This window comes from Sinocyclocheilus grahami, unplaced genomic scaffold (genome assembly GCF_001515645.1).
Source record: "Sinocyclocheilus grahami isolate Dianchi unplaced genomic scaffold, SAMN03320097.WGS_v1.1 scaffold235.1, whole genome shotgun sequence".
Taxonomy (NCBI): domain Eukaryota; kingdom Metazoa; phylum Chordata; class Actinopteri; order Cypriniformes; family Cyprinidae; genus Sinocyclocheilus; species Sinocyclocheilus grahami.
The window spans coordinates 1193031-1202421 of NW_015505414.1; the positions used below are offsets into that span (position 1 = coordinate 1193031).

At 39.8% G+C, this 9391-nt stretch overlaps 2 protein-coding genes across 2 annotated transcripts in view; one reads left to right on the plus strand and one right to left on the minus strand.

The window, feature by feature from the left end:
• gtpbp2a (GTP binding protein 2a) overlaps positions 1-851 on the minus strand; it is a 29439-nt gene extending 28588 nt beyond the window's left edge. The window contains exon 1 of the mRNA XM_016288884.1: positions 516-851. Coding sequence (XP_016144370.1) covers positions 516-668 — 153 coding nt within the window. The 5' untranslated portion in view covers positions 669-851. The remainder of the gene's footprint in view (positions 1-515) is intronic.
• A 1694-nt stretch (positions 852-2545) lies between these two features.
• On the plus strand, positions 2546-4150 carry LOC107597732 (otoraplin-like). The gene is made up of 4 exons (XM_016288907.1): positions 2546-2860; positions 3165-3304; positions 3388-3498; positions 3582-4150. Exons 1-4 carry the CDS (start codon positions 2746-2748, stop codon positions 3603-3605), a joined length of 390 nt encoding a protein of 129 aa, XP_016144393.1. The 5' UTR covers positions 2546-2745; the 3' UTR covers positions 3606-4150.
• The last annotated feature ends 5241 nt before the right edge of the window (positions 4151-9391 follow it).

The window sequence follows — 9391 nt, forward strand, 5'->3', positions numbered from 1 at the left end:
AAATCGCATCATATGACCCCTTTAAAGGACAGGTTATGTGGAATACATGTACTTGCCACAACAATGTAAAAATACTATTATATTGATTAAATTATAGTACATATAAAAAAACATTTAGTTCTACTGTAAAATACATTGCATAAGTAAATAATATGACTATGTTCAGGAAAAGGTGCATTTCCAGGTGTTACATTTCTTTCGTTACATTCTTCATCTTCTTATGCCATCAAAGTGTGTTATGCTGCATTTCATGTTTATTGTGATGTTTATGATGGGTAGCAATGGGCTCAGCTATTTTTGAGTCGCTAGAGAGCCTAATTTGATAAGTTCCTGTTATCATGTTTCATCGGTCTCATTATTAGCACGTTATACAGTAGCTTCATCTAAGTGTGCTATTATCACAAACCCCGAAACACACAAAACATATAATAACCTCGTTAGACGGAACCAGAAGTACAGCATAAACGCAGTACAGCGGGAGGAGCGTGTAAAACAGCTCAACAGAGCAGACTCACCTCTGGAGGTAGATAAGGCGGGTTATTGCTGGCTTTTGGATATCGGGCTGAGCGGCTTTTGAACTTGTTGCTTCCATTTTTGGCGTTTTTTCTGCCGCCGGACTTTTGTGCTGCAGCAGCGGCCCCGAAGAGCTCGGACACCCGCGGGTCCATGCCTGCCCAAACCCTGAAATAATGAAGAGAACCACCCTGTCTGTCCTACGCCATTCCCCCCGCTGCTCCCGAGAGATATAAACACGCAGAAAGCCAGCGAAGCATCCTAAATAAGCTCGAGCCGCCGGGGCTCAACCCCCCACAACACAACAACAAACCAACTTCCGGTTAAAGTTTGCGGAAGTGCGTCATGCAAACTTTCTGTTCATTACGTCAGGCGAAAGGGACTAAAATATATTATTTTATTATTTTATTATTAAAATAATATTATTATATTATATTATTATCATAAGAGTATTTAGAATAAAATAAAATAGAATAGAATGTGAGAGTGAATTGGAGGCATTAGCTTTGGCTTACCTCCAAGTCAGGATGAAATAGTCTGAGAGAAATGTATTGTGTGCGGTGTGTGTGTGTGTGTGTGTGAGAGAGAGTGTGTGTGTGTGTGTGTGTGTGTGTGTGTGTGTGTGCGCGCGTTTTTGCGACAAATGAGGACATAAATGTGTATAATGACAAAGGTATAACAGGTATTACAAGGAGAAGGTGACTTTTCAGGACATTACCCCATGTCCCCACTTTTCAAAACGCTTATAAATCACACAGAATGGAGTGTATTGAAAATCTGAAATAGCAGAAAGTCTCCTGTGAGGGGTAGGTTTAGGGGTAGAGTTGGTGTAGGGCAATAGAATATACGGTCTGTACAGTAGAAAAACCATTACGCCTATGGAGAGTCCCCACTTTTCACAAAAACAAACCTGTGTGTGTGTGTGTGTGTGTGTGTGAGTACTTGTTTATTCTACATTGTGGGGACCAAATGCATAACGTTACCAATTTGGTTAGATTTTGCAAAAATAAAATTATTAAGATTAATTTGTCCTTTAGATAAAATGTTCTGTAAAGGTCAGATGCCTCATTTTGCCCCAATGGTGGGGCAAGATTGCCCCATTACATAATTTAATTTTTTGTGCCATTACAACTAGATTAATTGTTTCCATTTGATTCCCATAATAGTATGTTGGGTGATGCATAACGATCCTCTACATGCATATGGAGATTGTTCATGGGTTCTTCCCCTATAGAGTGAGTTACAGTAAGTGAGCAAACGGCGCAATAAGAGAAATAGGAAATATTTCACATTGACCAAGTAGGAAATATGGATGTTTCCCCAGCAAGAAGCTGCATATTTGGACCACACCAACTGTTTTGAAAATAGTTTTGGTTGTTTGACTTTTATTAAGCATTATTATAACTTATCCCCCCCCCTCCCAAATATCTACAAGATGATGATGAGTTAGTTATACAGTATCAGTCCTCAAAATTGTTTGGGTGGCATCACAAAAGTAATTCAAGTGTGCTGACCTGATCAATTATCTTAACACAAACAAACAATCAGAGTAATCCAGTAGTCAAGCTGTCACAGTATGGAGCTTGTTTTCTGTGTTTTCCTGTTCTTCCGCCTTGCTTTTGTCCATTGACCTATTTTCTGTCTCCCCTTGATTTCATTAGTTAGTTCACCTGTGCCTTGTTAATTATCCTCATTTGGTAATAATACTGATGTTTTATTTATATAGCGCCTTCGGGCTCAAGGACGCTTTACAATGGTCTGAGTACTTTAGTTCTCCTTTCAGTCCAGTTCATTGTCAGCTATTGTCGTTGAGTATGCTGCTTGTGTCTCCCTGTGTGTCTATTGAATCTTCATCATCTTGGATTATTATTAAATGCTTACCGAATCATCTTTGTCTCCGTGCTCCTATCTCTTCCGTGCTCAAATTGCAGATATGGGAATGTGTAATGTGTTGTGAATGTACACAAACAGTGGTATAAACTGTATTGCATAGGCTATTCGTTATTGCTTTGTATGAAGCATTATGCAATGTTTGTTAATAAAAGTGCTGTGCCATGTTATTAGACTGCAGTTGATGAAGCAGCAGACATGCGAGTCAGTGTTTGTCTGGAGAGTGAGTGTGAGTCCGGAAGTGGCTGGCTTTCCCTGAAGCTGCCTGGAATGTGCAGCTGGACTCTCAGCGGGGAACGTGCATGCAGTGAGAAGTGATTCCTCCCTTACCATTCTTTGAAGATGGACAAATCACTCGGCCTGATCTTCCTGTGGATCTGTGTGGGTCACGTGGCACACGCTGCTCTCATGGAGAAACTGGCAAACTTCAAGATCTGTGCAGACAAGGACTGCTCATGTGAGTTACACTGTTCATCACAGTACACGGCAAAGCTATGCTTAATGACTTGGAAACAATATCAAGCTAGTTATTAATTATGATTACTATTGTCCAAAGCTATTTCTGTGTCACAGATGCTTGTAGCTTAGATTTTGTCGAGAGGCAGGTTTCTTAGTGACAGCGTACACCACATGTTGGTTAACATGCTTTCAACAAACTGCATCTTCTTTCCTGGGCAATAGTGGTGGGAATATTCAGTTCTTGTTTTATTTTTGTAGCTGTTCATGTTCTTTGCTTATGAAGTCTGGTTTCTGCCTCACAGATGTGGTTTCAATGGCTAAAGGTCTTGAAGACTACGTCGCTCCAGACTGCAGATACATCAACCTGAGACGTGGCCAGAGTATCTATGTGTTTTCTAAACTCAAGCCTGTAGAGCGAGCCGGAGTCTTCTGGTCTGGAAGTGTGTGTGTCTTTACATTTGACATTTTCCCTCAGCTGATCTGACTGCAAACCCAGAAATCACAGCAGCAGCTTTGCTTTTGCAGGTCTACAGTGAGCGCTATGTAGACCAGATGGGTGTGATCGGATATTTCCCCAGTAACTATGTCAATGAGACACATGTTTTTCAGGAGAAAACGGTTGAGATCCCAACCACTGTGAGTATTTAATCTACTGCTGATCACATTATACTTTTTATCCTGATAATGCATTATACATTTGGTTTTCTTTCTCTCTGTAGGACATGGACTTCTTCTGTGCTTAAAGACTGCAACTTTAGCAGTTCTCAACCGTTTCGACTCTAAGGCCATTGCCCATAGTTCACAACGGTATTCAAAGGCCCCCTATAGGCCTAGTTTTGTCTTCAAAACGTATTTGAACCTACTTCCTAGTTTCCGTAAAGTAAAATAAGTCACTAAAATAATAATAATGCAAATAAGAGCTTAATGTTCTTCAGGGATCGCACTCTTTTAACCAGTTATTTTACACAACTTTTCCAGTCGTTTATAATAAGAATTAAGGATAGAGATTTGAAATTCATCGTTTCTCACAGTTTCTACATGAGAAAGTTCTTTAGAGCTTGGCTCTAATTGTATGTTCTTTATAAAAGTGCCCAAAACTTTTGTATTTAGTCTACCTCATATATCAAGGTTTTCCAAGACATTTCTCAAACGGAAAAAAAAAGTTGAGTGGGACAATTAACATTTTAATTAGAGTTGTTTTAGCTTATTTTCATGCCTTTTTGTCTTATTTCAAATCACTTTAAGCCATCTTGAGGCCCATTTGGAGGTTTGCTGAAGCCCTCTTGTGTGCGTTATGTATTCAAGTTTTTTTTTATGCATTTCAATAAAATATTTTACTTTGCATCTGAAACTAGCTCTATGGCTTTCTGAACCTTTCCATTTGCTATTGAGGATGAACTGAATGAGTTATACCAGTTTTTGAATAATCATAAAATATTTTATTATTTGGAGCAAATTTTAAACGAATTATGTGATTAAATGACATTGCCTGGAATAGAAAAGTACAGGAAAGTATTTCAATACTTGTATATTTTGGTGTATCTTTTGGCTATATACAACCTCTTGCCACAGTAAGCAGGATGCATGAAAGCTCTCGAGTAGATCTGACTTCTTTAGCAGGCCACTTATGCAAAGTTCACAGAGCTTCAGAATTGTTCAGACTCATGTGACACATTTTATAAACTGAACCTACTGCTTCAGAATATTTCACACAAAACTCTAAGACACATACCAAACAATTTCATCCTTATTTGTCTAAATGTTGACCTCCGTTTCAAGTTATTGGCTAGTTCATTAGCTCGTAGAAGTCTGTGTGCAAATAAAGGTTGTTCCTGTGCAGATGTGGACACAGTGGAGGCCAGCGCTCTCTGTATGTGTGTAGATTCATCTCTGATAAGCGCTCTGTCCATTCTGATGGAGTTTAATAGCAGAAAATTGAAGGTAATTACCTTGAAGAGCATTCTCTCTCTCTCTCCCTCTTGCTGTAGTGACATTAATGGATACTACCAAATTCAATTTGCCGTCTTCAATGGAGCTTTTGTTTTCCAGTGTCAAGACTTTCAATTACTTACTGCTGTGTAGGCAACCATAACCTTATTTCATGTTTTGTATGTGGATCATAATTTGTCCGCAGCAAAAGGAACAGAGACAAAGATGCTGCGAAAGACCAAAAGTGACCTCTATTCCTTTGATGCACTATATCTGACAAATTAAATTGATCGTTTGAGCAAATATTGACATTCTGCCATCATTTACTCACCCTCATGTTACTGATGTCGATAACACGTTACATTGAGGTTCCCTTTGTAAAGGCTTTATTATAAAGGTGTTCATAAATGACTAATAACTATAAAGGCAGAGCTGACGGCTCAAGCGACTGACGTGGAGGCAGAGACCCGGAAGACCATGGCAGAGCCGGAGTGACTGAGGACAAAGATGGAGCCAGACGGAGCCTGAGGGATGGAAAAAGAGCAAATTTCAGTGGAGACAAGAGAAACTCTTCCAGAATATTATAAAAAGGCTCAGAGGCCGGCGACAGTGATAATGATCAATAAATGGGGGTTATGCGCAACAGACTTCCATATTCTGTAAAACAGGTCTCGTCGCTTCCGGTTCAAGTGTTTTGTATACGCTTCGTTAAATATGGAGCTGTTTTACTCAAGATGCCTTCAAAGTAGATCATAACCAATGTCCATCACATATGAGGATTGATATCTAAAAGTTTTTTATTTTTATTCTTATTCTTTTCACTCATATTTAGATATTAAAACTGAATATAACAGCAACAATAAAAACAACCAGCTAGTTTAACTGATTACCTTAAAAATCCATAGGCATAACCATTAGTTAATACGGCTTTTAACACGTTCTCCGACAAGCAGATGAGACCTGTTTTCCGTGTTTGGTCATGTGACGTTCGACACACACCCCATAAATGATTTGTGTGTTGTGTGTTACATTAATGTTCACTTTCACGGGTTATTACTGTTTATAACTCCTTAATAAATGGTTTACAGCTGTTCACGTTACATTAATGTTCACTTTCACAGGTTATTAAAGGAATAGTTCACCCAAAAATTAAAATTTGATGTTTATCTGCTTACCCCCAGGGCATCCAAGCTGTAGATTACTTTGTTTCTTCAGTAGAACACAAACGAAGATTTTTAAATCAAACCGTTGCAGTCTGTCAGTCTTATAATGGAGGTGAATGGGAATCACAGTTTTGAGAGTTAAAAAAACATACACAAACAAAACCTAATTAAACCCTGCGGCTAGTGACGATACGTTGATGTGTAAAGACACAAAACGATCGGTCTGTGCAAGAAACTGAACAGTATTTATATCGTTTTTTACCTCTGATTCACTGCAATGTCCGAACTGTCCTGAGCGCGTCCTCGACACAGCCGGTGCGTGACTAGCAATCGTGATAAAAGAAGTCAAAAATGTGAGATTAAAAGTTGCAATTACCTTATTTTTTATTATGTGGTATAAAAAAGTTTATGTCTTGCAATTATGATAAAAAAGTCAGAATTGTGAGAAAAAAAATCACATTTATTTATTTATTTATTAACTATTCTGTGGCAGAAACGGGCTTCCATACTATTTTTATATGGAAAAAGTAACCAGGATATTCCTAAAAGAGGTACCCTGAGGGTGAGAAAATGATGACAGAATGTGTGTTGTAGACACAGATCACACTCATCTGAAGTGCTGAATATGGATGAGGGATGAAGGAGCTGAGCTGTGTGTGAAGGCTGAATTCGCATGGAGAGGTATGCTAATGTCCAATCTGTCACCAAGGACATGCCACCCTTGAAGCAATGCAAATCATTTCCAGTGATGAATAAAAATAGTTTAATTGAATATCAAAACTCACAAAGCCTTATTTCACTAAGGCAGTAAATCCATTATGGTGCCACTAACGTTCAGGGCTCCAGCATCTTTCCAGGATTTTTAGACATTTGTGATTACCAGATGAGGATTTTCAAGATATTATTATAATATTGATATTGGATATTATATACGATCAGTCCACTGTAGGCGAGTTTAAGAACCCATGTGCAGTTTATTCAAAAAGTAATCCAAAATACAAACATAATCCAAACAGAGACTTGACATGACTTGAACAGACTTGACTTGATCAGACTTGACTTGGCATGAATAGACTAGACTCACCGACAGCAGGTTACAACGTCAATACCTGATGAGAGACAATGGCAACATGATGGCTACTTATAGCAAACAATACAGGTCACATGACAAGAACCAATCAATGAGAACATGACACATGAACCAAGGAACCAATCAGAACATAACACACAGACAAGGGAATCACATGACTAAACAGGGACCAAGACTAAACTCCAAAACAAAAGACATGGAAAACATGAACGTGAAACAAAACCCAAAACCCAACAAGTCCAGGAGGGTGGTGGAGCAAAGGCAGAACAGAGCGGAGGGATGGAGGGCCAGGCCCATGCAGGGGAACAGGATCAGATTCGCAGAACAGTGGTGGGCCTGGGCAGTGGAGCAGTGGCAGACAGTGAAACAATGGAGGTCCTGGGCCATGGAACAACGGCAGACAGTGAAACAATGGAGGTCCTGGGCCATGGAACAGTGGCAGACAGTGAAACAATGGAGGTCCTGGGCCATGGAACAGTGGCAGACAGTGAAACATTGGAGGACCTGCGCTTTTAGTCTGACCATTTGCTTTTAGTCGTCCCTCGTGCAAGGCTGAAAAGCAGGGATGACCGTGCCTTTGCAGTGGTGGCCCCGAAACTCTGGAATAATCTACCTTTATATATTAGACAGGCCTAAACTCTTGCTGTTTTTAAATCTAGTTTGAAAACTTACTTTTACAGTTTGGCATTTAACAGTGTGAGAACTGTTCGTTTTATACTGTTTTTGTTATATTTTATTCATGTTTGTACAGCACTTCTGTGCTCACCTCCTGTTTGCCTTGTTCCTCCACTCCCTTGTTTGTTGCCCTAGTTACCCCTATGTGCTCCCTGTAGATGCTGGTGTTCCTTATTCCCAGATCGGGGTTTCCTGTTCTTTTGTGTTCCTGTGCTTTGTTAGTCTTTTCATTTGTTAATAAACTCAGCTTGCATGTTGGTCTGCCTCTTCTCACCTTTGCTCAGCTCCTAGCATTACAGAAATGTTGAACAAACAAGTTAGTATTAAGTGAGTTACATTTTAGACACATTTTGTTTCAATGAAAATAGTTACAGACACATCCATAGCAGGACTGTTGTGCATTTCCATGCAACACATTGGTGATTCGTTACTGAATGAATCAGCTGCTTTGAACAAATAGGTTGAATAAATTATTCTATGACTCATTCATTAAGTGATTTGCCGCCACCTAGCCTACTGGCGGTTTTAGTTTTACAATAACAATATTTATGCAGTTGTAATTGTACCAATTCACATGCAGCTTCTGTGCCACCTCTGCAGTGCAAAGATGAATTTCGTTGTTAGTTATTTAATTTGATTGGTAATGTCACGAATCCGGTCTATGAACATAAATTCACTCACCACCAGAGGTCACCCTTCCATTACATTGACTCTCGCACTACGCAAACTGTTGCATGTCATCCCGGACTACATATCCCATCATCCATTGCACTGATTGCACACAGCACCTATTTGCACACAGCTGTAACCGATCACACATTCACTATATAACACTCACTCTGATCCCTTTCAAACTGCCGAGTATTAGTCTAACCACTTCGTGTTGCCTTGTTCCTGACCTTCTGCCTGTGTTTATTGGATTACCCCTCTTGTCAAGCCCTCTGGATTCTGTTCGCCGATCGAAGACCCATGCTAGCCCTAGGAATACTCTTGTGTCTTGCCCTCTACATATCTGTTTGCTGGTGTTCAACCCTGCCTGTTTCTGACCATGTATTTGAATAAAGCCTTACATATGGATCCGCACGTCTCACATCTCGTTCGCCCCGTAACAGTTCTACATAGTGTCTTCTTATTCTAATTGTATTTATTGATTACATTTCCAGCAGTAAATATGGATCTTTCAGAGAAATGTCAGGAGTGCTGCTTTGGTCTTGGTCTTGACTCGGTCTCGCCCTGCCTGGGTTTTGGTCTTGTCTTGGTCTCAACACACTCTGGACTTGGTCTCGGTTTTGGTGGTCTTGAATATAAACGCTACTTAAAATCTCAAACAAATTTGTAAAAGTTGTGAAGTGTGCGTGTGTCAGGATTATGGACTATTCTGTGTGTGTTTTTGCCCCTGTGACCCATTTTTTCCCTCATGTTGATTGTGTTAATTTGATTCCAGGTGTGTCTCGTTCCTCCCCAATTATCCTGCTTTTAAAAGCCCTAGTCCTTTCAGTTCTTGTTTGTCGGCCTAGTTTTTGAATGTCCTCCTTGTTCTCGGTTTTCCGTTCACCAGACTCTGCTCTTTAAGTCTTTGATAGTTTGCGGGCTGGGAAAATACTTAAAAAGCAAATCCCCGGCACTGTAGTCAACATTATGCTCGGAATCACAGCTGCAAGCACGTTTTTCC

Bases quoted from the DNA above. Each gene is read 5' to 3' on its own strand.
- LOC107597732 (XM_016288907.1), top strand. From the start codon at position 2,746: ATGGACAAATCACTCGGCCTGATCTTCCTGTGGATCTGTGTGGGTCAC. The intron at 2,861-3,164 runs GTGAGTTACACT...TCTGCCTCACAG, and splicing joins TGCAGACAAGGACTGCTCAT to ATGTGGTTTCAATGGCTAAA. The intron at 3,305-3,387 runs GTGTGTGTCTTT...TTGCTTTTGCAG, and splicing joins GAGTCTTCTGGTCTGGAAGT to GTCTACAGTGAGCGCTATGT.